At 35.5% G+C, this 22,775-nt stretch overlaps 1 protein-coding gene across 1 annotated transcript in view; it reads right to left on the bottom strand.

The window, feature by feature from the left end:
- Positions 1-22,775, bottom strand: part of UTRN (utrophin) — a 503,258-nt gene that overhangs the window by 44,020 nt on the left and 436,463 nt on the right. The window contains 5 exon segments of the mRNA XM_007450323.1: positions 8,965-9,076; positions 9,983-10,149; positions 11,958-12,115; positions 16,396-16,481; positions 22,543-22,744. Coding sequence (XP_007450385.1) covers positions 8,965-9,076; positions 9,983-10,149; positions 11,958-12,115; positions 16,396-16,481; positions 22,543-22,744 — 725 coding nt within the window.

The raw sequence follows: 22,775 nt of genomic DNA, 5'->3' as shown, positions 1-22,775 counted from the left end.
TGGGATGGCACTATTACCCAATTCCTTAACAAATACTCCCAACATTAGACTTTTAACTTAACTACAAATATGCATAAATTATAGACAGAGGAAAACAAGGAAGAACAAGGAGGAAAACCAAGATTACATAAGAAACAACACAGTCTTTGGCACATGAGCAGAATAATTATTATTATTTGGATCATGCACAAATACAAAAATCATTGTTGAACAATACCCTCATTAGGAGGAATTACGTCTTATATATAGAAGTCAATAGTCCCAAACGATAGATGCATACTTCTAAAGAGAACATTTCATTATCATAGGGCTTATCTTAAAGATGTTCCAATAGTTTTTTAAAAATTGCAAAACAACCTCTCAGTTTTGCTTTAAGTTTCCTAGATTTCAACAAGCTGAAATTCAGACACACTGAATTCTACAGGTAGGATGAAATTAGTAAGATAAGCTCAGAGTCTTACCAGTTCTAATGGGAAAATGTGAAACTAAAATATTACCATTAACAGCATCATCAAAGGGTCAAGAATAAGTAGTGAGTCATCCAAAGTAAAATGATTTTGCTCAAATGTCACCTTAAAAGCTAACAACAGGGCTTCCCTGGTGGCACAGTGGTTAAGAATCCACCTGCCAATGCCAGGGACACAGGTTCAAGCCCTGGTCCGGGAAGATCCCGCATGCCACAGAGCAACTAAGCCCGTGTGCCACAACTACTGAGCCTGCACTCTAGAGCCCATGAGCCACGACTACTGAGCCTGTGTGCCACAACTACTAAAGCCCACGTGCCTAGAGCCCGTGCTCCACAAGAGAAGCCACCACAATGAGAAGCCTGAGCACCGCAATGAAGAGTAGCCCCCACTCGCCGCAACCAGAGGAAAAAGACCCCGTGCAGCATCGAAGACCCAATACAGCCCAAAATAATAAAATAAAATAAAAAGATTAAAAAAAAAAAGCGAACAACAATGTAAATGCACTCAACTTACTGGGAAAATAATATAAGTGGGCAAGAACCGAAAACCCACCTTAGGATGCTGAGATCAGAGAAAGAGCAATGAGGTTGTGCTTTCAGCAAACTGGCAAACATCCCAAGTCTCATCTGAAGAAGTAAGACTGCCAGAAACAAACTACACCAACTCAATGGAGAGCTTTCCAAAGAACGAATCAGCATTTTCTATATTTGATGTTTATAGTCTTATTAATACACTGATGCTGGCAGGAGTGGAGAGGGGTGGACAAAACAACTATTTCTAGTTTTTTCCTTTGTTCTTTTTGTTTTTGTTTGTTTCTTGCCAACCATATACAGTTGTAAAGAAAAGATGTTATTTCACTTTTAACTTTAAAAAGAAAACTTTTTCTATTTTTTCAGTCGAAAACTGATTTTTCTACATTTTTAAAAAATACTGAAAATATGAAATCTTGGGGATTTTCTATTTTATTTCTTTTTTTATACAGCAGGTTCTTATTCGTTATCTACTTTATACATATTAGTGTATATATACCAATCCCAATCTCCCAATTCATCCTACCACCCCCCACCCCGGCTTTCCTCCATTGGTGTCCATATGTTTGTGCTCTACAACTGTGTCTCTATTTCTGTGTTACAAACCGGTTCATCTGTACCATTTTTCTAAATTCCACATACATGCTTTAATGTATGACATTTGTTTTTCTCTTTCTGGCTTACTTCACTCTGTATGACAGTCTCTAGGTCCATCCACATCTCTGCAAATGACCCAATTTCGTTCCTTTTTATGGCTGAGTAATATATACACCCCACATCTTCTTTATCCATTCCGACACTTAGGTTGCTTCCATGACCTGGCTATTGTAAATAGTGCTGCAATGAACATTGGGGTACATGTGTCTTTGAATTATGGTTTTCTCAGGGTATACGCCCAATAGTGGGATTGCTGGGTCATGCGGTATTTCTATTTTTAGTTTTTTAAGGATCCTCCATACTGTTCTCCATAGTGGCTGTATCAATTTACATTCCCACCAACAGTGCAAGAGGGTTCCCTTTTCTCCACACCCTCTCCAGCATTTGTTGTTTGTAGATTTTCTGATGATGCCCATTCTAACCTGTGTGAGATGATACCTCATTGTAGTTTTGATTTGTATTTCTCTAATGATTAGTGATGTTGAGCAGCTTTTCAGGTGCCTCTTGGCCATCTGTAAGTCTTCTTTGCAGAAATGTCTGTTTAGGTCTTCTGCCCATTTTTTGATTGGGTTGTTTGTTTTTTAAATATTGAGCTGCATGAGTTGTTTATATATTTTGGAGATTAATCCTTTGTCCGTTGATTCATTTGCAAATATTTTCTCCCATTCTGAGGGCTGTCTTTTCATCTTGTTTATAGTTTCCTCTGCTGTGCAAAAGCTTTTAAGTTTCATTAGGTCTCATTTGTTTATTTTTGTTTTTATTTCCATTACTCTAGGAGGTGGCTCAGAAGAGATCTTGCTGTGATTTATGTCACAGAGTGTTCTTCCTATGTTTTCCTCTAAGAGTTTTATAGTGTCTGGCCTTACATTTAGGTCTTTAATACATTTTGAGTTTACTTTTGTGTATGGTGTTAGGGAGTGTTCTAATTTCATTCTTTTACATGTAGCTGCCCAGTTTTCCCAGCACCACTTATTGAAGAGACTGTCTTTTCTCCATATATCCTTTCCTCCTTTGTCATAGATTAGTTGACCATAGATGTGTGGGTTTATCTCTGGGCTTTCTGTCCTGTTCCATTGATCTATATTTCTGTGTTTGTGCCAGTACCATATTGTCTTGATTACTGTAGCTTTGTAGTATAGTCTGAAGTCAGGGAGTTTGATTCCTCCAGCTCCATTTTTTTCCCTCAATATTGCTTTGGCTATTCGGGGTCTTTTGTTTCTCTGTACAAATTTTAAGATTTTTTGTTCCAGTTCTGTAAAAAAATGCCTTTGGTAATTTGATAGGGATTGCATTGAATCTGTAGATTGCTTTGGGTAGTATAGCCATTTTCACAATATTGATTGTTCCAATCCAAGAGCATGGTATATCCCCCCATCTGTTTGTGTCGTCTTTGATTTCTTTCATCCGTGTCTTATAGTTTTCTGGTCTTTTACCTCCTTAGGTAGGTTTATTCCTAGGTATTTTATTCTTTTTGTTGCAATGGTGAATGAGATTGTTTCCTTTATTTCTCCTTCTGATCTTTTGTTGTTAGTGTAGAGGAATGCAAGAGATTTCTGTGCATTAATTCTGTATCCTGTAACTTTACCAAATTCACTGATTAGCTCTAGTAGTTTTCTGGTGGCATCTTTAGGATTATCTATGTATAGTATCATGTCATCCACAAACACAGCTGTAGTTATTCGTTATCTACTTTATACTTTATACATATTAGTGTATATATACCAATCCCAATCTCCCAATTCATCCTACCACCCCCCACCCCGGCTTTCCTCCATTGGTGTTCATATGTTTGTGCTCTACAACTGTGTCTTCTTTTCCAATCTGTATTCCTTTTATCTCTTTTCCTTCTCTTATTGCTGTGGCTAGGACTTCCAAAACTATGTTGACTAATAGTGGTGAGAGTGGACACCTTTGTTTTGCTCCTGATCTTAGAGGAAATGCTTTCAGTTTTTCACCACTGAGAATGTTGTTTGCTGTGGTTTGTCATATATGGCCTTTATTATGTTGAGGTAGGTGCCCTCTATGCCCACTTTCTGGAGAGTTTTTATCATAAGTCGGTGTTGAATTTTGTCAAAAGACTTTTCTGCATCTATTGAGATGATCATATGGTTTTTATTCTTTAATTTGTTAATATGGTGTATCACATTGATTGACTTGTATATATTCAAGAATCCTTGCATCCCTGGGATAAAATCCCACTTGATCATGGTGTATGATCCTTTTAATGTGTTGTTGGATTGTGTTTGCTAGTATTTTCTTGAGGATTTTTGCATCTATATTCATCAGTGATATTGGTCTGTAATTTTCCTTTTTTGTAGTATCTTTGGTTTTGTAACAGGGTGATTGTGGCCTCACAGAATGAGTTTGGAAGTGTTCCTTCCTCTGCAATTTTTTGGAAGAGTTTGAGAACGATGGGTGTTAGCTCTTCTCTAAATGTTTGATAGAATTCAACTGTGAAGCCATCTGGTCCTAGACTTTTGTTTGTTGGAAGATATTTAATCAGTTTCAATTTCATTACTTGTGATTGGTCTGTTCATATTTTCTATTTCTTCCTGGTTCAGTCTTGGAAGGTTATACCTTTCTAAGAATTCGTCCATTTCTTCCAGGTTGTCCATTTTTTGGGCATAGAGCTGCTTGTAGTAGTCTCTTATGATGCTTTGTATTTCTGCGCTATCCATTGTAACTTCTCCTTTTTCATTTTTCATTTTAGTTTTATTGCTCTTTGCTATCGTTTTCTTTGTTTCTGTTTCATTTATTTCTGCTCTGATCTTTAGGATTTCTTTCCTTCTACTATGGGTTTTGTTTATTTTTCTTTCTCTAGTTCCTTTAGGTGTAAGGTTAGATTGTTTGAGATTTTTCTTGTTTCTTGAGAGAGGATTGTATTGCTATAAACTTCCCTCCTAAAACTGCTTTTGCTGCATACCATAGGTTTTGGATTATCGTGTTTCTGTTGTCATTTGTCTGTAGGTATTTTCTGATTTCCTTTTTGATTTCTTCAGTGATCTCTTGGTTATTTAGTAACGTATTGTTTAGTCTCCATGTGTTTATGTTTTTTACTTTTTTTTCCTTGTAATTGATTTCTAATCTCATGTTGTGGTTAGAAAAGATGCTTGATATGATTTCAATTTTCTTAAATTTACTGAGGCTTGATTTGTGACCCAAGGTGTGATCTATCCTGGAGTATGTCCCGTGTGCACTTGAGAAGAAAGTGTAATCTCCTGTTTTAGGATGGAATGTCCTATAAATATCAATTAAATCTATCTGGTCTATTGTGTCATTTAAAGTTTGTGTTTCCTTATTAATTTTCTGTCTGGATGATCTGTCCATTGGTGTAAGTGAGGTGTTAAAGTCTCCCACTATTATTGTGTTACTGTCGATTTTCTCTTTTATAGCTGTTAGCAGTTGCTTTATGTATTGAGGTGCTCCTATGTTGGGTGCACATATGTTTATAATTGTTATATCTCCTTCTTGGATCGACCCCTTGATCATTATGTAGTGTCCTTCCTTGTCTCTTGTAACATTCTTTATTTTAAAGTCTATTTTATCTGATATGAGTATTGCTACTCCAGCTTTCTTTTGATTTCCATTTGCATGGAATATCTTTTTCCATCCCCTTACTTTCAGTCTGTATGTGTCCCTAGGTCTGAAGTGGGGCTCTTGTAGACAGCATATATATGGGTCTTGTTTTTGTATCCATTCAGCAAGCCTGTGTCTTTTGAATGGAGCATTTAATCCATTCATATTTAAGGTAGTTATCGATATGTATGTTCCTATGACCATTTTCTTAATTGTTTTGGGTTTGTTTTTTCAGGTCCTTTTCTTCTCTTGTGTTTCCCACTTAGAGAAGTTCCTTTAGCATTTGTTGTAGAGCTGGTTTGGTGGTGCTGAATTCTCTTAGCTTTTGCTTGTCTGTAAAGCTTTTGGTCTCTCAATCGAATCTGAATGAGATCCTTGCCAGGTAGAGTAATCTTGGTTGTAGGTTCTTCCCTTTCATCACTTTAAGTATATCATGCCACTCCCTTCTGGCTTGTAGAGATTCTGCTGAGAAATCAGCTGTTAACCTTATGGGAGTTCCCTTGTAAGATATTTGTTGTTTTTCCCTTGTTGTTTTTAATAATTTTTCTTTGTCTTTAATTTTTGTCAATTTGGTTACTATGTGTCTTGACGTGTTTCTCCTTGTGTTTATCCTGTATGGGACTCTCTGCGTTTCCTGGACTTGGGTGGCTATTTCCTTTCCCATGTTAGGGAAGTTTTCGACTATAATCTCTTCAAATATTTTCTTGGGTCCTTTCTCTCTCTCTTCTCCTTCTGGGACCCTTATAATGCGAATGTTTATGCATTTAATGTCCCAGAAGTTGAAATTTTGTTTTATATCCCTATATATTAACCAACATTGACAAGAACATACTTGAACCTGATACTTTAAAAGTAATATGCGGGCTTCCCTGGTGGTGCAGTGGTTGGGGGTCCACCTGCTGATGCAGGGCGCACGGCTTCGTGCCCCGGTCCGGGAGGATCCCACATGGCGCGGAACGGCTGGGACCGTGAGCCATGGCCGCTGGGCCTGCGCGTACGGAGCCTGTGCTCCGCAACGGGAGGGGCCACAACAGTGAGAGGCCCGCATACCGCAAAAAAAAAAAAAAAAAAAGTAACATGCACTTGTTTAAAAACTGCAAAAATGCAATACAATCTGTTTTAAGTGTTGTTAACTTTTAATAAGCTGCTTCCCGTCCTCCTCTCTTCTCACCAAAATCTCAACAAAACTCTCAGAACAAACTAGTCCTGTCCAAACTCAGTTCATAAGCAGAGAATTTTGCAATGATTCCATCCCTAACAATTTGAATGCTGGGAGTAGCTGATGTTGCTGACCTTTCTAGCAATAAAATTTTACAAATATCTCATCCCTTCTACCTGAGCTAACATGACTCTCAAACCATCTTCTTGTCTGGACTAATGCTTCAGTTCCTGAGAGCTATATTTACGAATGGGTAAGTACTCTCTCTATTGACTTTCCCCACTTCCCCACTTTTCCTACATAGATTGGGCCACTGCCCCTCAGCAGATGCATACAGCCTCTAATTACTTTTCTTTCCTGTTAGCTGTTAGCAGGACTCTGCATCTACTTATGAACACATTCCCCTACATGTTGTTCATAACTGCAATTTCATATTGCAGTTATGAACGAGATGAGTACTGTTGCTCCCATGATAACACCATCTCTCCTACAATCCTCTCCATCATGGGCTGTAAAATCAAAGGCCAAGAATAAAGGAGGTTTACACTATTTCCCCCTTAGCCTCAGCTTTAACATCTACTAAAATCGATATGCCTATCCGTTCCCCTTTGACAGCACTTGGCCAGACACGGCTAGCATCTGTCACTTCTAAAGAAACTGATGATCTTCTAAACACCATCTCATCTCCAAAACCTCCTGTGTCCCACTTCTATCACATACTGGGGTCTGCCCACACGTCAGGGTTCATCATAAACTCAAAACATCTTTCAATCCCAAATCTTTAACTTGGAAAAAACTTTCACTAACTCAAACCTTCTGACTCTTACTCCTAATTCTTGCCCCCATCATCTTGATCTCTAGCCCCTCAACCCCCTTTGGTTTCTTCAACATGACGATAGCCAAAATAAATCCCAGTACCATTAACACCTTTGAATCGTGCAGCCCGTGGCCTTCAATCCTACCTACCATCTTTTAATTTCAAAGCCATTGAGCAATGATGGAGTCACGGACTGCAAATCCTTGCCAACCAACCTCAGCTGCACTCTTGTGGCAATGGAGCAGTCAATTTACTCACCTCTTGGTGACTAATGCCTCCCCCCAGTAGCATTCCCTATTCATTCATATTTAACCCTATCCAGCTCTCTCTCTCACTGTCAGCAATTGCATGAACTCTTATAAGTCATACGTGAAATTCATCACCCTCGCTCTCTAATTTAAAGAACTACCTACTTTATACCCTACCATATAAAAACGCTTCTAATTTGAATTAAATTTGGTTATTTAAAACAGAGAATATAGACTTAAAAAAAAAAGATCCAATTATGGTAATTTTCACTGTGAAATTAAATGATCATAAGCTCTTATTCCAATAAAAAAGAAACTTAAAATTTGAATATCTTTAATATAAAATGTAACTATTTTTAGAATAAATGTTAATCCCAGAATTCAAATATACAGTGCACAGGTAACAAGAAAAAAATTTAAATATTATCTTGCTCCATAAGTTTACTTATTCTTCAAAAAATATATATAGTCCTGTTGAATCTGTCCACATAAAGACCTCTTTTTCTCTTTCATTATATGTTTTCTGTATCTCTAGTCCCCAGCAAAATGCCTGGTGTATAACAGGTACTCAACAAATATAATATTCCAGCAAGCATACAGAAAATTCCCCAAATGGAGTTAAACCACTAAATCCATGCCACTAACTTTGAACAAATCCTTACCTTCTCTAAGACTTAGTCTTTTTTTTAAAAAATAAGGATGAGTTAATTTCTTAGACTCTTTCCAGCTTTAATATTCTATAAATAGTATTTATAATGTCAGATATGAGCACATTATGTACCAGAATTAACTAAGCATAGTAAGAAAAGTATGAGTCATCCTTGTCCCAAGGAATTAAAAAGATAGTTGAGGAGGCAAAAACACCAACACAGAAAACAATACAAGATAACACAGAATCAAATACTAACTGGTAAAGTAGGGGCTGCTGTTAGAGGCCACAGAATGATGTGTTTTGGTGATGGGAAGCTAGAAGAATTTGGGAAGATTTCACACACAAAGTAAGAGTCAAGCTGTTTTTGTGAAAAAGTGGGATTTGGGGCTTCCCTGGTGGCGCAGTGGTTGAGCGTCCGCCTGCCGATGCAGGGGACGCGGGTTCGTGCCCCGGTCCGGGAATATCCCACATGCCGCAGAGCGGCTGGGCCCGTGAGCCATGGCCGCTGAGCCTGCGCGTCCCGAGCCTGTGCTCCGCAACGGGAGAGGCCACAACAGTGAGAGGCCCACGTACCACAAGAGTTTGCTACCAAGAATGCTACGTTTAATATTAAAACAAAGATGTAAATAAAATTTAATAAGTTAATCTTTCTGAAAAAAGTATAATTGTTCTGTGCTAATAAATTCAACATAATGTATTGCTTAAAAGAAAACAAAGCAACAAAAAATATATGGTTGAAAGGGATTTTTTTCCAAATAAAGTTATGTCTAAATAAACTGAATACTTTTAGAGACTAGCTAATTCAAAAGCAATATGTTAAAGCAAAACCAAATAAACAAACACTGGCTCAGTACTCACAGGTATACAATATTCCACCATTGGGTAATGTAATTTGTGACCTTTTGCTGTTCGACCCGAAAAAAAGCAACTCTGGCAGACATCATAGTTAAAATGCTTTAGGCTTCTATACCTAGAGAGAAGAAAGGAAAATTCATTGGCTTGAAAGCCTATTACATAGTCCAAAACACTCACTTGTGGTAAGGAATTTCATTCATCCAAATCACCATGAAAATAAAAGTTATATTGGCTACAAATGTGGAATTTGCTTATTTAGTATTTTAGCTCCAAATTAGAACAAAGAGAATCTTAAATTTCACAAAGGAAATTAAGGAAACCATCTCCCAAGTGAGAGAAAAAGCAAATTTTTGTAGTTGAAGTCTAAAACATGTTTTCATCTGTTTCAACATGAGAAGACAAATATCCATGTTAGAAGACTTTCTGTAATGTTTGAATGTGAATGCAAAACGAAAGAAGAAAAAAGAGTTATGTTTATTAGCTTGCCACATCAAAATTTAAAATATCACTTATACCATCAATAAAAAATGAGTTTCAAAATTCCCTGACAAAGGCTTCTTGTGTGAAATTTGGGTGAATGTACTTTATGCCAAAGTTGGCCAAAGAAACATGAAGTCATCTGATTTCTTCTCAGTTAGTATTTAAATGCTAAACTCCTGCTTACCAAGTTTGACCCCAAAGTCTTAGAAAATCACCAAATTCCATCAGGGTCATATATGTATAATGAGTCATGCAATTATTATGCATGAACACTTCTGTAACCTACATAAATAGAAACTCAGAAAGATCTCTGGTTCTGGAGCAAAACAGTATAAATAACAATAATAAAATAAGCTTCACGTATTGGCTTTTTGAGGGAATGCCATTTTCAGATGGACTGAATGTGCTAAAAGCATCCCATTTCTTCAGGAGGCAAACCCCCAAATGGGTATAAGTGCGAAGGAATGATGGACATACACTGAAACTATACAAACAGAACAGAAAATAGCCTCCTACCACCACTGGTAGTAAATCAGCCTACCTGAATCCAACAATTGGACATTCTTTACAGATGTTGCATTTGGCCTGATGTTTTGCAGTCTCAGCTGCTGCCACTCGATGTAGAACCGGCAGCCAAACCATGGACTGTGGTTCCAGATGCATCCAGTCTACAAACTCTTTTACACTTATCTCTGGCTTGTTGTTATTCTGGTGAAGAAACAAAAATGTTAAAAGTGAAGAAAATGCCTTCATTTAAATTGCAATAGGTGTTGTTGCTTCAAAATCTTCTGAAAATCTGTATAAAAGTAAAAACAGAGTTTATATAACTCTTTCTAGGTCAGTTAAATCACTAAATATTTAAAGTTCTTCAAGGAAAAAAAAATTCCAAAATTTAAAAAGAGAAAAAGAAGAAATTGTCATTACGAAGAAGAAAAAAATCCCAATACCTTAATAGACTTAGATTTAAAAACCAAAACCAAAACCCACACAGTTCTAGGTACTCTTCACATAGATATTTTAAAACTATAAAACTCATTCATCTAAAACAGTAAACATTTGAGAAAGTAAAGACTCACTAAAAAAAAAAAAAAAAAGACTCACTGATAACTTCCTAAACTTGAAGGCCATTACAGATGCCAATAAAAACTGTTATCTCTTTGTCCTGCTCCAGTCCTGTTACATCCTACCAGGAGCACATTACGATGAATATACTTTGCAGGATTTCCAAATGTATCAATGATAAGTTGTATGAAATGTCTTGGTCTCTCTTTAAATATTAATACTAAGTAATTTTCACTTGTGCAAAGTTAAATTCATACCAATGTCCTTCTCCTGCTGTTGTCAAGGTCATTCTATGAACCAGAACATATGAGAATCATATTTAGAATTTTCACTTGGTATTTTTTGTATCTCTAAAACAAGAAAAAGGGCCATTATAAAATGTAATAAACCATAACATCAATTCTTCTTAAAGAGATGGTGTGAGCATTTTTCTCCTCAGCAATGATAAATCACTAGACATGCCTTGGCAAAATATCTGTAGGCTTGTACTTTATGCATACTTATAACATCGGTAGAAGCATTTCTAAAATGCTTTTCTATACGGTAAGCATCAAAAAAGAAACTAACGTGCTTTTCCAGTTTAATATCAGTAACTTAGATCAGTATAAAACTTGTGTACATCATTCTCCTTTTGTACATATGTTCTCAAAGAAAAGAGTGCAATTTTCAATAACATCTTTAATTTATATTTAAAAAAAATCTTGCCTACAAGGAGACTCAGGGCGTTTTTATTCATTTATTTAGCAAACATCTATTAAGTAGCTATGATGTCCAAGGCACTGTACATAGGGATGCAATAGTAAAAAGAAAGAAACAGTCCTTGTTCATGGAGCTTAGGTTTATATAAAAGAAAAAAACCACTAAACAAGTAATTATATAATTCAGTAAGTTTTTATTATCAATTTTAATGAGCATGATAAGAAGGCAGAGGAGATTCAGGTGAATATAGTAGAGGGACACATAATCTCATCTGAAGGAGTCAGAGAAGGATTTTCAGCGGATGTGAGATTTAAGGGAAGAGCTAAAGAATGAATAAGGATTAGCAATGTCAAGGGAGTTTGTGGGTGGAGGGTAAGGAAGAACATTCTAAACAGAGGGCACATGTCCAAAGGCACTAGGGCCGGAATGAAGGAACTAAAACAGCACGGCTGGAAAGCTCAAGGGGACCAGTGGTACAAGATGAGGCTGCGGCAAAAGTAGGGCCAAATCATAGCAATCTAATGGCACATGTTAAAGATTTGAGGTTTTAACCCTTGAGGAACAGTAAGTCTCCTTGAGATGGCTGCTGTTCCTTGAATCAAATGTGCCTTAAGAAATAAAATTAACTTACTGGGATGGTACCAGCGTCTTCCACCAGCTGGTTCCAGCCCAAGTCCCCTGTTCCATTTCTCAGAATATCCTCAATACCATTCCCCACACATTCTATACACCAGTGATCCTTCATGAACGTTTACCTGTTGGAAGCAGCTGCGAACACTGGGTTCAATATTACTGCCCCCAAAAGCTGCTACCTCCCCCAGTTGCCGAGGGATCTGGATGGCATCATGGAGTAACAGGCCAAGCTGTCTCTGGTCACACATTTCTGTGGGCCCAGCCACTTCCTGAAAGAGATCTACAAGGAGGAGAGGCAAGAGGTTAACTTCCATCTGCCTATTCTGGAATTTTAAGTAAAATATACCTTTGGTTATATGGAATGAACGACGTAGATTTTAAAAAAAACTTATGGGGACATGAATTACATTAGTTGTCGCCTGAATTCTGACAACCTTAACATTCTGCATATTTGTAATCAGGAACTGGTTAACTACATGTGTCCTAAAACGATCTACTGCAGTATGTAAATACATATAAACAGACATAAATACAAATTTCCTTTTTAAATGGTCCAGTGTATGCATGTGGGTTCGTTCAGTGGTCTCTATAAGGTTTCCCTTCTGATTGAAAAAGACAGACAGCTAAAAAGAAGCTTTCTTTATGACTTGTTAAAGGAATGAATGTATCTTAAGTAGCAAATTTTAAAAGATTTATCAAAAAAAAAAAAGATTTGTTTATCAACTTTTTGTATTCACTCCTAAATTCAATATTCATTGAACATATATATTTTAATTTCTTTTAAAGATTCTATACTCAAATCTATTTTGCATAAGAAACATTAAACAGTATAAGGAGGTGTCTTTTATTTTTAGGGGTTATGTTTTCAGGCCCAATCAGTCTCTCGTTCCTTATTAGCGATAAAAATTATTTTTTACATCATTTCATGTAATAAAATACATTAATTCAAATGTAAAGGACTTAATGAAAACTCATGCATACTTTCACACAGTTCTTAGGCTTTTCTATTCATTAAAAAAAGATATTTAAAATTTTTTTTGATTCAGTAAAATAAAAACTCTTTTCTTCCTTCTAGAATTGGCTTATCTTCTTTTTATCACTTGCAGTATTTTGAAGATGAAAATTATTACCATATTTCCAGCAACAAAGCTAATATATTCAAATAAGTTACTTTTGGAGTAGGGAGAAATTTCATGTAAAAACAATCCACTTCATTATAGAAACTAATACTTTTTGGAAAGAAATTTCCAAGTTCTAAAAATTCAAAATCACACAAATTCTAAATGGTTTTCATGTGAAGTTTTCCAAGAAAAAAAGAATGGGGAGTAAATATTCATTGGATCCTAAAAACCATTTTCAAACAATACCTGATAAATGAATATCAGATCAAAAGGTATCATAAAAAAAAAAAAAAAAAAAAAAAAAAAAAAAAAAAAAAGGTATCATTCCCTTTTTTTTCTAAGGAAATAAGGCTAGATCTAACACTGTCAACAGTAAATTTTCAAACAACTAAACCAAGCTCAGTGATACTGACACAGTAATTATAATGAAATATGACTTTAATTATAGGCATACATAGGGAAAGCAAATTCAATAAAAATACATTTAATTTTTATTATCATTTGTTCTCTTAGATGGTTAGAGGTCTACTTGCTTCTTTTCATTTGTCAAAAATAAGACTATCATAGCCAGAAAGTATTTATCCAGGATTCTTATTATGATTCTCATTGTTAACCCGTTCCTGAGAAGAGGCCTCCTAAGTCAATACAAAGTTAATGCATATGAATAATAATAATCTGTAGAGAGAAGTGCACATATTCAGCAACATCAATCATGCCCAGCTTTCCTCTTTGGAGGAAGAAAGCTATACTACTATGCCACTATTTAGGTAAAACTACACACAAAACATAAAGAGAAAAGACTCAACATTCTGACATATTTCTGAATTCTTATGAAAGTTCAAATGTTGATGTTACAGTCAGATACGAAAAGGAGTATCATGATGTGGGGATGGATCAGAGGAATGTTGCAATCTAAAACCCAAGTTCCAATAAGTAATCACAGAAGAGATGCAAAAGGCCATTCAAAAGGATCTTTGTAAATGTGTTGCTGGTGAGACAAGGAAGCCATCGAGTTACAAGCAGGAAGGCCAGAGTGTTGTTAGAACCTAATCAAGGGACATTCTCAAAAAGGCATGAAGAGAAAAGAAGGTGTCACCGGGGTAAAGACACTGACGTAAGCCATTGCAAAATCAGTGTTCAGTTGGATACCAACTGACCCAGAATAGCACCTCTGCCACTGAGTTTGGAGAGCAAAGTGTCTTGAATATTAATTCCAACAAAGAAAGTAATAATGAGGAAGTGTTCTGATACCACTAGGGAAATCAAAACTGGAATCAGAGTTGCTAAGGACCTCAAAGTAAAAAACAAAACAAAACCCCAGAGTATTTCCAGAGTCTCAGTACTCTGAGGAAAGATTTAAAGATTTCAACCCAAAGATTTCTTATTTAATTAAGTTCTAAATGGCATACTTCATGGATTAAATTAAATATCAGAAATTTTCATTGCAGGGCTTCTGCTTCCCCTGCTATAATCTGAAAGTTCAATGTGGAATTATACGGAGTACTGTTTCCCGACATTTGTAGAAAGACTGTCCGCTGTAGTACGAGTGTATGAGTACATGTATGCTGAAATACCTCTTCCTTTGAAAAATTATATGCTTCAGAAATACGTGTGAAGGTATGTGTGTAGATAAAAGACATTTTTTGTATATTGCATAGAATTTGGTTTTTGCTCTAGAACTATAGCCATCATGTTGTTACTCTTTCTTTTGGCCTCAGATTACTCCAATAATCAGCTTGAAAAACACAGGGAGGAGGCATCGTTGATCTAGAAAAACAGATCACCCTTGCATTTTAATAAGATTCATGATAAGCTTTGAGGTTGAATTTGCACTCTTTTCAGAGTAAGTTGAGCACCGTAACATAATTGTTACTTTCAGAGAACCCTAAATTCTTTTAGGAACACATGAAAACCCCAAATCACAGTTGATTTTTTTTTAAAGTACTTTTCTAATTTGATACACTGATGTTTTCATTAACATTTTTCTTTCCCACTCATTACAGAAATAACTTTTTTAGCTTTGAAAATTACATCTTTTGACAATTATAATGCTGAAGACAATTTAAATTCTAGATAAAGTGCCACCAAGCAGAAGCCTGTGCAAAGCTTTTTTCTGCATGGCTTACTAGGTTCTGACTCCATCAAGGCACCTCACCTCCTGATCCTACAATCAGCTTTTCGTTTCATTTTCGCTGACATTCTTGTCAAACTATCTAAAAAAAACAAGCCACCATGATCTAGCCCTGGAATTCAAAAACAAATTGCTTCACAGCCATCCCAGAAAATAAAAGTATTTTAAAATGTATGTATGTTCACAGAAGATGAAGAACCTAAAATTTATAGGGCCTGGGATCAAATATTTTCCTGTTTTTGGTATCTCTCTATTCATGAAATATCCCTCTCCTTCTCCCTCGAAGGTATGGATATATCTGTACAGAATCATATGAGGCTATGCCTGGCAGAATCAATTTACTCACATTTTATGGATAAAATTAAATCAAAAAATTTACAGTAATTAAGAGTTTGGAGACATAGCAGCAATTGCTACCATTTATTCAACAACTGCTATATCTAGGTACTTTTCACATATGATCTCCAGTTGATTTCAAAGCAAGAATTACTAGCTTCATTCTTTGTTGAAGAAAATTCACTAAATTTTAGCTCCCTGGAATGTGAAATGGGAATCTTATTACTACCTCTTAGCTGTCGGTATTCAGTGGAATCGTGTAACCTGCCCAGAGTCATCCAGCAGCCACTAAGTGGTAGAGCTGAGATTTGAAGGCAGGTCTCCCTGGCTCCCGAACCTGTCCCTTTCCAAATGTCAAGATGCCCTTCATTAACTGACAGCTAAAAGGTCACCACTGATTTATTTGGTGAATAAGAACAAATATAACGAAATTTAAAAATATATCACTTTATTTTCTTATACTAAAAAATATAATTATTTGTCTCACTGTGACTATAACAGTTCTAGTCCATGCCAATTTTCTTAAGCATTGAAAATATACGGAAATAGAAAATGTTTGGGCTTTAGAGTCAGAAGTATCTACGATCTAATTCTAGCCCCACGATTCACTGTCTCTACAGCGTTGACTAGATTTCTAACCTATCCCAAGAATTATTTTTTCAGCTGGAAAATGGAAATCACAATGCCTACATTATGGGGCAATTATGAATTAAATGAGATACAATCTGCAGTCAGTTCTTACTCCATCAATGCACCTCACATCTTGATCCTATAATTAGCTTTCCATTTCACACAAATTCACATCACTTTGCACTGACACCCTTTGTCTAGCCTTGTACATGTATGATCAGGGTTAAAAAAAAAAAAAGGAGCTATTTTTACTAGCAAATCATATAAAGTAAGTCTCTAATAAGTTGTTATTATCATTATTATTACTAAAAACATTATTGGTATAAGAAAGGTCTTACATACATCTGTATTTTTCTTCTAAGAGACCTTTGGAGAGAGAGATCAATCCAATCTTCAGACTCTGCACTCTTATTTTTCCAGTCCGACCCCTGAAATTTTAAGAATCTCAGTGTGTTAGATGCATTTAAAACTGTATAAAGTATGCTAATTATTTTTGAATATCTATTTCCTTGAGGCTAAACGGAAAAAAAATTGCATCTTAAAAATGCAACTTTCTATTCACTTTTACTAATTAATGTTAAACCCATACCATAAGTTCATGACATATTTTAATAGTATATTTGACTTAGTCTGGAAGAATATACAGCCTGAAGTCACTTTACGTACAACATATGAACTTGGAAGAACAAAAGAAAGTAAAATGAAAATGTTAATTATAAAGCTAAAAATATTTCATTTTTATAAACACTATGAATTAAAATCTGTTAATAATTATAAATGCAAGATTCAAAATAATAGCTAGAGATATACATAATATGCATGTGACAATACAGCAAGAAATGTATAATGATATATCTAAAAACAGATGTAAGAAAACTGACTGGAAAATTAACTATATGTTGAGGGCTATAACTTGTTGAATACTTAAAAAACTTCTCGTCTTCATTGATTTTGATCTCTGTCAATGCAGTTTCTATAAATTACTACTGCAATTATAATAGTCAATGATCTTAAACACACAGGTGTGCAATCTTTATTTGGGGAAGTATCAAATTATAATTAAAAACAAAATTTATTAATGAATTAACACTAGAAAATAGCTTCATATTATGCCAATGAGAGACCAATTTCACTTATAATTTGACTGGAAGAATAATTTTATCTTTAAAAGCATAGAGTTATATTTACTCTGTCTTTTATCAAAGAATAAATGAGTTGTTTACCAAATGTCACACTGTACTAGATCCTGGGGCTGGGGAAAGGGAAATGCAGAAGCTACAAAAATTAATCCATAACCCTTGCTGTGAAATAACACACAGTCCAGAAAAAAATCAAGATATAAAAATTTCTATCTTTATTATTTCATATAAACAGGATCAGTTTTCAGTTTCAGTTTTTACTGTTAATTTTCTTATGTTTTCAATACACACAAGTACAACACATTCAAGACCTATAACTAAATGTTTACATAATTACATGAATACTTAAAATTTAGTAATTCATACTATTTAAAAACATATAAATATTTGTACCATGTAACTTTAATTTTAAGCATCCTTATTGTCAAACTGTATTTAAGTCTGGCTCATTGATATTTTTACTATTACTACTAATTGATATCTTTCATTCTCAAATTATAAATACTCAAGTTTCTGTAAACACACAATGACATATAAAGTATGAAATAAATAAAAAAGGAAAACATGCTTAGGGATTGGTAAAATGTATTTTCAAAACAGTCCCTCAGGGCTTCCCTGGTGGTGCAGTGGTTGAGAGTCCGCCTGCCGATGCAGAGGACGCGGGTTCGTGCCCCGGTCCGGGAAGATCCCACATGCTGCGGAGCGGCTGGGCCCGTGAGCCATGGCCGCTGAGCCTGCGCGTCCGGAGCCTGTGCTCCGCAACGGGAGAGGCCACAACAGTGAGAGGCCCGCGTACCGCAAAAAAAAAAAAAAGTCCCTCAATAGCCTAGAGTCTATAATCTATACTAAATCATACCCAACAAACATTCTGAACCCTTGCTATGTATGTGTACAACATTCAGAATTGACCTATAAAATAACTAATACTTAAATTTTAAAATAAATATAGCCATTATAAGCAGAAACCTAAAGTTTATATACTCATTTCAGTTTCCCACAATTATAGAAATACTAGTTCCAAATTAACCTTAAACTGAGCCATGCTATGAAGTGTGTTTCTATTTCGTATCTTTTAGGTGTTTCCTAATTATCACACGAAAATAGACTATGTCTGTTTTCTTCCCTCCAAAAATCAGGCAATTTTATTCTCAGTACACAATCAGACAATAGACTTGAAGAAAATAACAAAAGGCTGTGCAAATAAACTAGTACATGACTGTGGCTAAGGACAAAGTAATCCCTTAAGGGAAAAAAAGATCAAACTGGTACATATTGGAGGCTGATCTCCAGTCTTTGGTGACAACACCAGAAGGGAACATCATCAGGAAGACTACTGAAAATGTCAACCGTCCATTCATGGCACCATCAACAATTATAAAGGCTTACTGTGATCCCAGCATTGCTCTACGTTCCATAGGACCAAGAGAAAAGTGTTAAAGACATGATTCCTACCCATGACTAGCTGGAGAGGTGAGACAAGGAAACAACTAGAGAATCATAAGAAAATATTAGACCAGTCTTACACATGGAAATAAGCGAGATAATTGTGGCTGACTAGTCATTAATGATTGGTGGTTAGTCTGAGTAGTTATTAGTCTCACAACATTTGACAGAGAAGATAAGTCTAAAATCAGACACAGAAGGCACGACACAGCTGGACTGTCCTGACTACGAGAAAGTAGATTCTCATAGGAAAAGCCCGGACAAGCGGACAGAGGAAGCGGATGTGAGCACCAGAGGCAGGATTCATCAGGTACAGCGAGAACTTGCATCAAGAGTAAATGGTTGATAGAGTTGTCCAGGTTATATGGAGCCAGAGGATAGAGGGCTTTGATGTTAAGTAAGATATCAGAATTTGAAAGGTAACAGGGAGTCAATGAAATTTATTGTGAGTGACATAACACAATATTTAAGTATTTGATTCCCTGATAGTTTTCATAAGTAACTCCTGAAATTAATTCAACCAGAAAGATAGGTACCTTAGAAATAAAATTATATCCACCTCGGAATCGTGGGAAAAATGACTTAACACTGCATCAAATGAGGTTAATATTCTCTGCAGGGACAAAAATGTTTAAACCAAGAAATCCAGACTACTGCTTTAAATCTTGATTTAAACAAATTTAATTTCCACTGAATTTAGAAGGAAGATTGTGGAATTAAGACTTTTTAGCCCAGGAAGATGAAGACTGAGAGAGGTTGTGAACTCATAAATGGAATCAGTTTTATCTTTATAGTTTATAAAGTCCTTTCTATATATATATATATTAGTTCATTTGCCCTTCACAATCACTTGTGTATGTGAAGCAGAGCAGATATTTTTATCACAAATTTTCAGATGAGAAATTGAGATGCCAAAAGTTAAGCAGCTGTCAAGTTTTAAAGCAACCAGAACCAAAAATTTGGATTCTTGTCCTCTACAACAGAAGAAAATAGACTCTTTTTCAGACAATCCGGAATATTAGGAGTTGGGTACATGTTAAAAGCTGAAAGAAACAGTAAACAATATAATTTATAAAGTACTATCTTTCTTAGATATGGCAGTATGGTAGGAATAATCAAGTGATTATCAAAAAAGCTGAATATAGTTCCATATCTACTACTAATATGCAGTAGGTGGCTATGGATAAACTGTCTTATCTCACTGGGTCAGTTTCTCAATCAGTAAAATGAGGAGGGCAGAATGGAAGATCCTCAAAGTCCTTCTGCTTCTAGAATTCTAGGATCTCTTGTGTGTGCACCAGTCATTATTTCAAGAGCTGGTTGAATATATTTCAAGGGCTGAAAATACCAGGTCTGGCTGCAACCAAAGCAGTGCAGTAAAAAATACTACACAAAGCAATGCAGTAAAAAATATATGGTTAATAGATGAATGTCAGATTAACTGAATGAATGGACGGGTTAGATCATGGTACCATTTCCAAGGTTCAGAGACTTCTTAGGGGTCCATAACGTCCTGGTGCATTGGATGGAGTAGATCATAATTCCATCAGATTCTCAAAGGAAACTAATGACTTGAAAACAGTTAATAACTCTTGTTTGGATAAAGGAATAAGTCTTAGTTGCTAGAGAAATTTAGGTAATCAACTCTGGCCATCTGAGACTACCATCATATGAGTAACTGTACTTTTTCCTTAGGTTAACTCATGATATTCCTCTCCAAGGTGGAAAACTTGACTGAATGGACACTGTTCTAACCTAGCATGGTCTTTGCTATATTTCTTTGGCATGGAAGGGAGATAAATCCTAAAAGCTTTTTGTCCTTTGAAAAGGAAAATTTCAAGATACTGTCTTTCTAAATAAGAAACAGTATCTCTGTGTTGCATTTCTCATGTGTTCACATTTGATGGTAGAAAGTGAAACTATGCCAACATTTAACTCCCTAGAATATGAATTACGATGTTTCACATACTGCTTCCTTCCCAACTAAGTGGCACTATTCCCTTTGGGCTGTCCAGTGCAAACAGCATATATATGTGCTATGGGCTGAGTTACATCCACCTAAAATTCATGTGTTGAAGTCCTAACTCCCAGTACCTCAGGATGCAACTATATATGGAGAAAGTCTTTAAATAGGTAATTAAGTTGAAATGAAGTCATGAGGGTGGCGACTAATCCAATATGACTGGTGTTCTTATAGAACATTAGGACACAGACACACACAGAAGAAAGACCATGTGGGAACACAGGGAGAAGACAGCCATCTATAACCCAAGGAGAGAGGCCTCAGAAGAAACCAACCCTGCTGACATCTTGACTTTGGACTTCCAGTCTCCAGGACTATGAGAAATAAATTTCTGTTGTTTAAGCCAACTAGTCTGTGATACTTTGTTAAGGCAGCCCAAGTAGAGTGTTAGAGCCACAGATAATGCCGAAGCAGGGTGATTTAACATCTTCTCCAGTTCTTCCCTAAAACATGTCTCAAAATACACACCTCTGGCTCTACCATACTCCATAGAGCTTAATGAAGTCCTTAACTAAGTATCCCATGACTTTAGCATTCTTCCTGGGACATAAAATTAAGTTATAGGCTTTGTAGTTAAAAAACTTAATTGACCAGTTATTTTAGTGAATTTACTATAGAAAATGTCTCTTAGAGGTTTAAAAAATTGAAGACCAACTTAACAGTGAATTAATGTTAACAGTCATATTTTACCCTAGGAGTATAAAAATTTTCATTAAAATGAAATGTACTGAAAGATATCACACAGGGAGATAGTAAAGCCCACATTCATCATGGTAACAGAGATCCATGCTATCTGTTCTTCAGTGAGTTTATTAAGAGCCTCAAGCACACAATGGCTATTTGATTATTTTTAAAAAAGACATTGTTATGATATTTGTCAGTATTGAAAGATAAAAGATTTTTCTAATCAAAAGGATAAATGAAATTTTAATTAACTGAAAGCTCTTGAAAGCTCTTGTATCTATCATTTACTTCTTATACATGATCAATCAGCTGCTAAACCATGCGTGCATTTATGAACTACCATCTATATTCTTTCTCTCTAAATCAAACAAAAAACTGATAAGCACAAATTTTCATACAGCTAATTAACAGAAAATAAAATTTAGAGTTCTAATTTTCTTATTTCATCTTTGCATACTTTAACCCCCTACCAGAAGAATGAATAATTCTTAATGTTTCAGAAATGTCAGCCCACAGCAGGTCTTTCTAGAACTGATTATTTTACAAACGCACTGTCACATTTCAAAAAGCCAAATTAATGGCAAATGAGTTATGCTGAAAGCTGGGAGTGCTCTTTATGTAACAGTGAGCATCTAATTAAATTACAGATATTGGAGTGTCCTATAGTATAAATTATTTAAAACACCATATATACACATAACCACCACTGCAATAAAAAAAGCTAATACCAAAAGAGAAATTAAATCCTTTTAATTGCCAAATTGCTGTTAAGTTGTCATACAAGAAATGCAGAGTGGATTATTATGAGGCAACAAATTTTAAAATTCATGACAATAATAGGAAATTTTGTCTTTTGAAAAAAGAAATACTATAAAACATTATGGAGGAAGGAAATCGGACTTCTTTCCATCAGGTTTCCCCTAGCATGGTGATTAAAAACACTACAAATCTGACAGCCTTCATAAGTTGAAGCAAAATCTTAAAAATCATAGATGGACATTCTTTTTTGTTCTATTGTTGGTTAAGAGCTCAGTTTTTGGAAAGTCGTTCCTTTTCAACAATTAACATAAATATTTCCACTGGGAAAAGGACTTTGAAAGAAAGTATTTTCTTAAAAATTCACTTAAAAAAAGTAGAAATTTTGCACTAACAACATATTTCACCCAATGACTGTATTTTAATGGGAAAAAATGCACTTACGTATCATATACATTGAGTAGCCAGTTGAGACACATATCCACACAGAGAGGAACGTTGACCAGATTTTTATGCATTTGTTCAAGGCCATCATAAATTGTTGTCAGACAGTTGATGACATCTGGAACACTAAGAAGCTGATCGTTTTGGTTCAGCTTGTGCTGTTTGAAAACTTCATTTGTTGTATTCAACTCTAAGAGATCCACTAATCAGGTGAGAAAAAGGAATATGCACAG

Source organism: Lipotes vexillifer, unplaced genomic scaffold (assembly GCF_000442215.2).
Source record: "Lipotes vexillifer unplaced genomic scaffold, Lipotes_vexillifer_v1.1 scaffold112, whole genome shotgun sequence".
Taxonomy (NCBI): Eukaryota; Metazoa; Chordata; class Mammalia; order Artiodactyla; family Lipotidae; genus Lipotes; species Lipotes vexillifer.
This window is presented reverse-complemented; position numbering and strand designations above follow the sequence as displayed.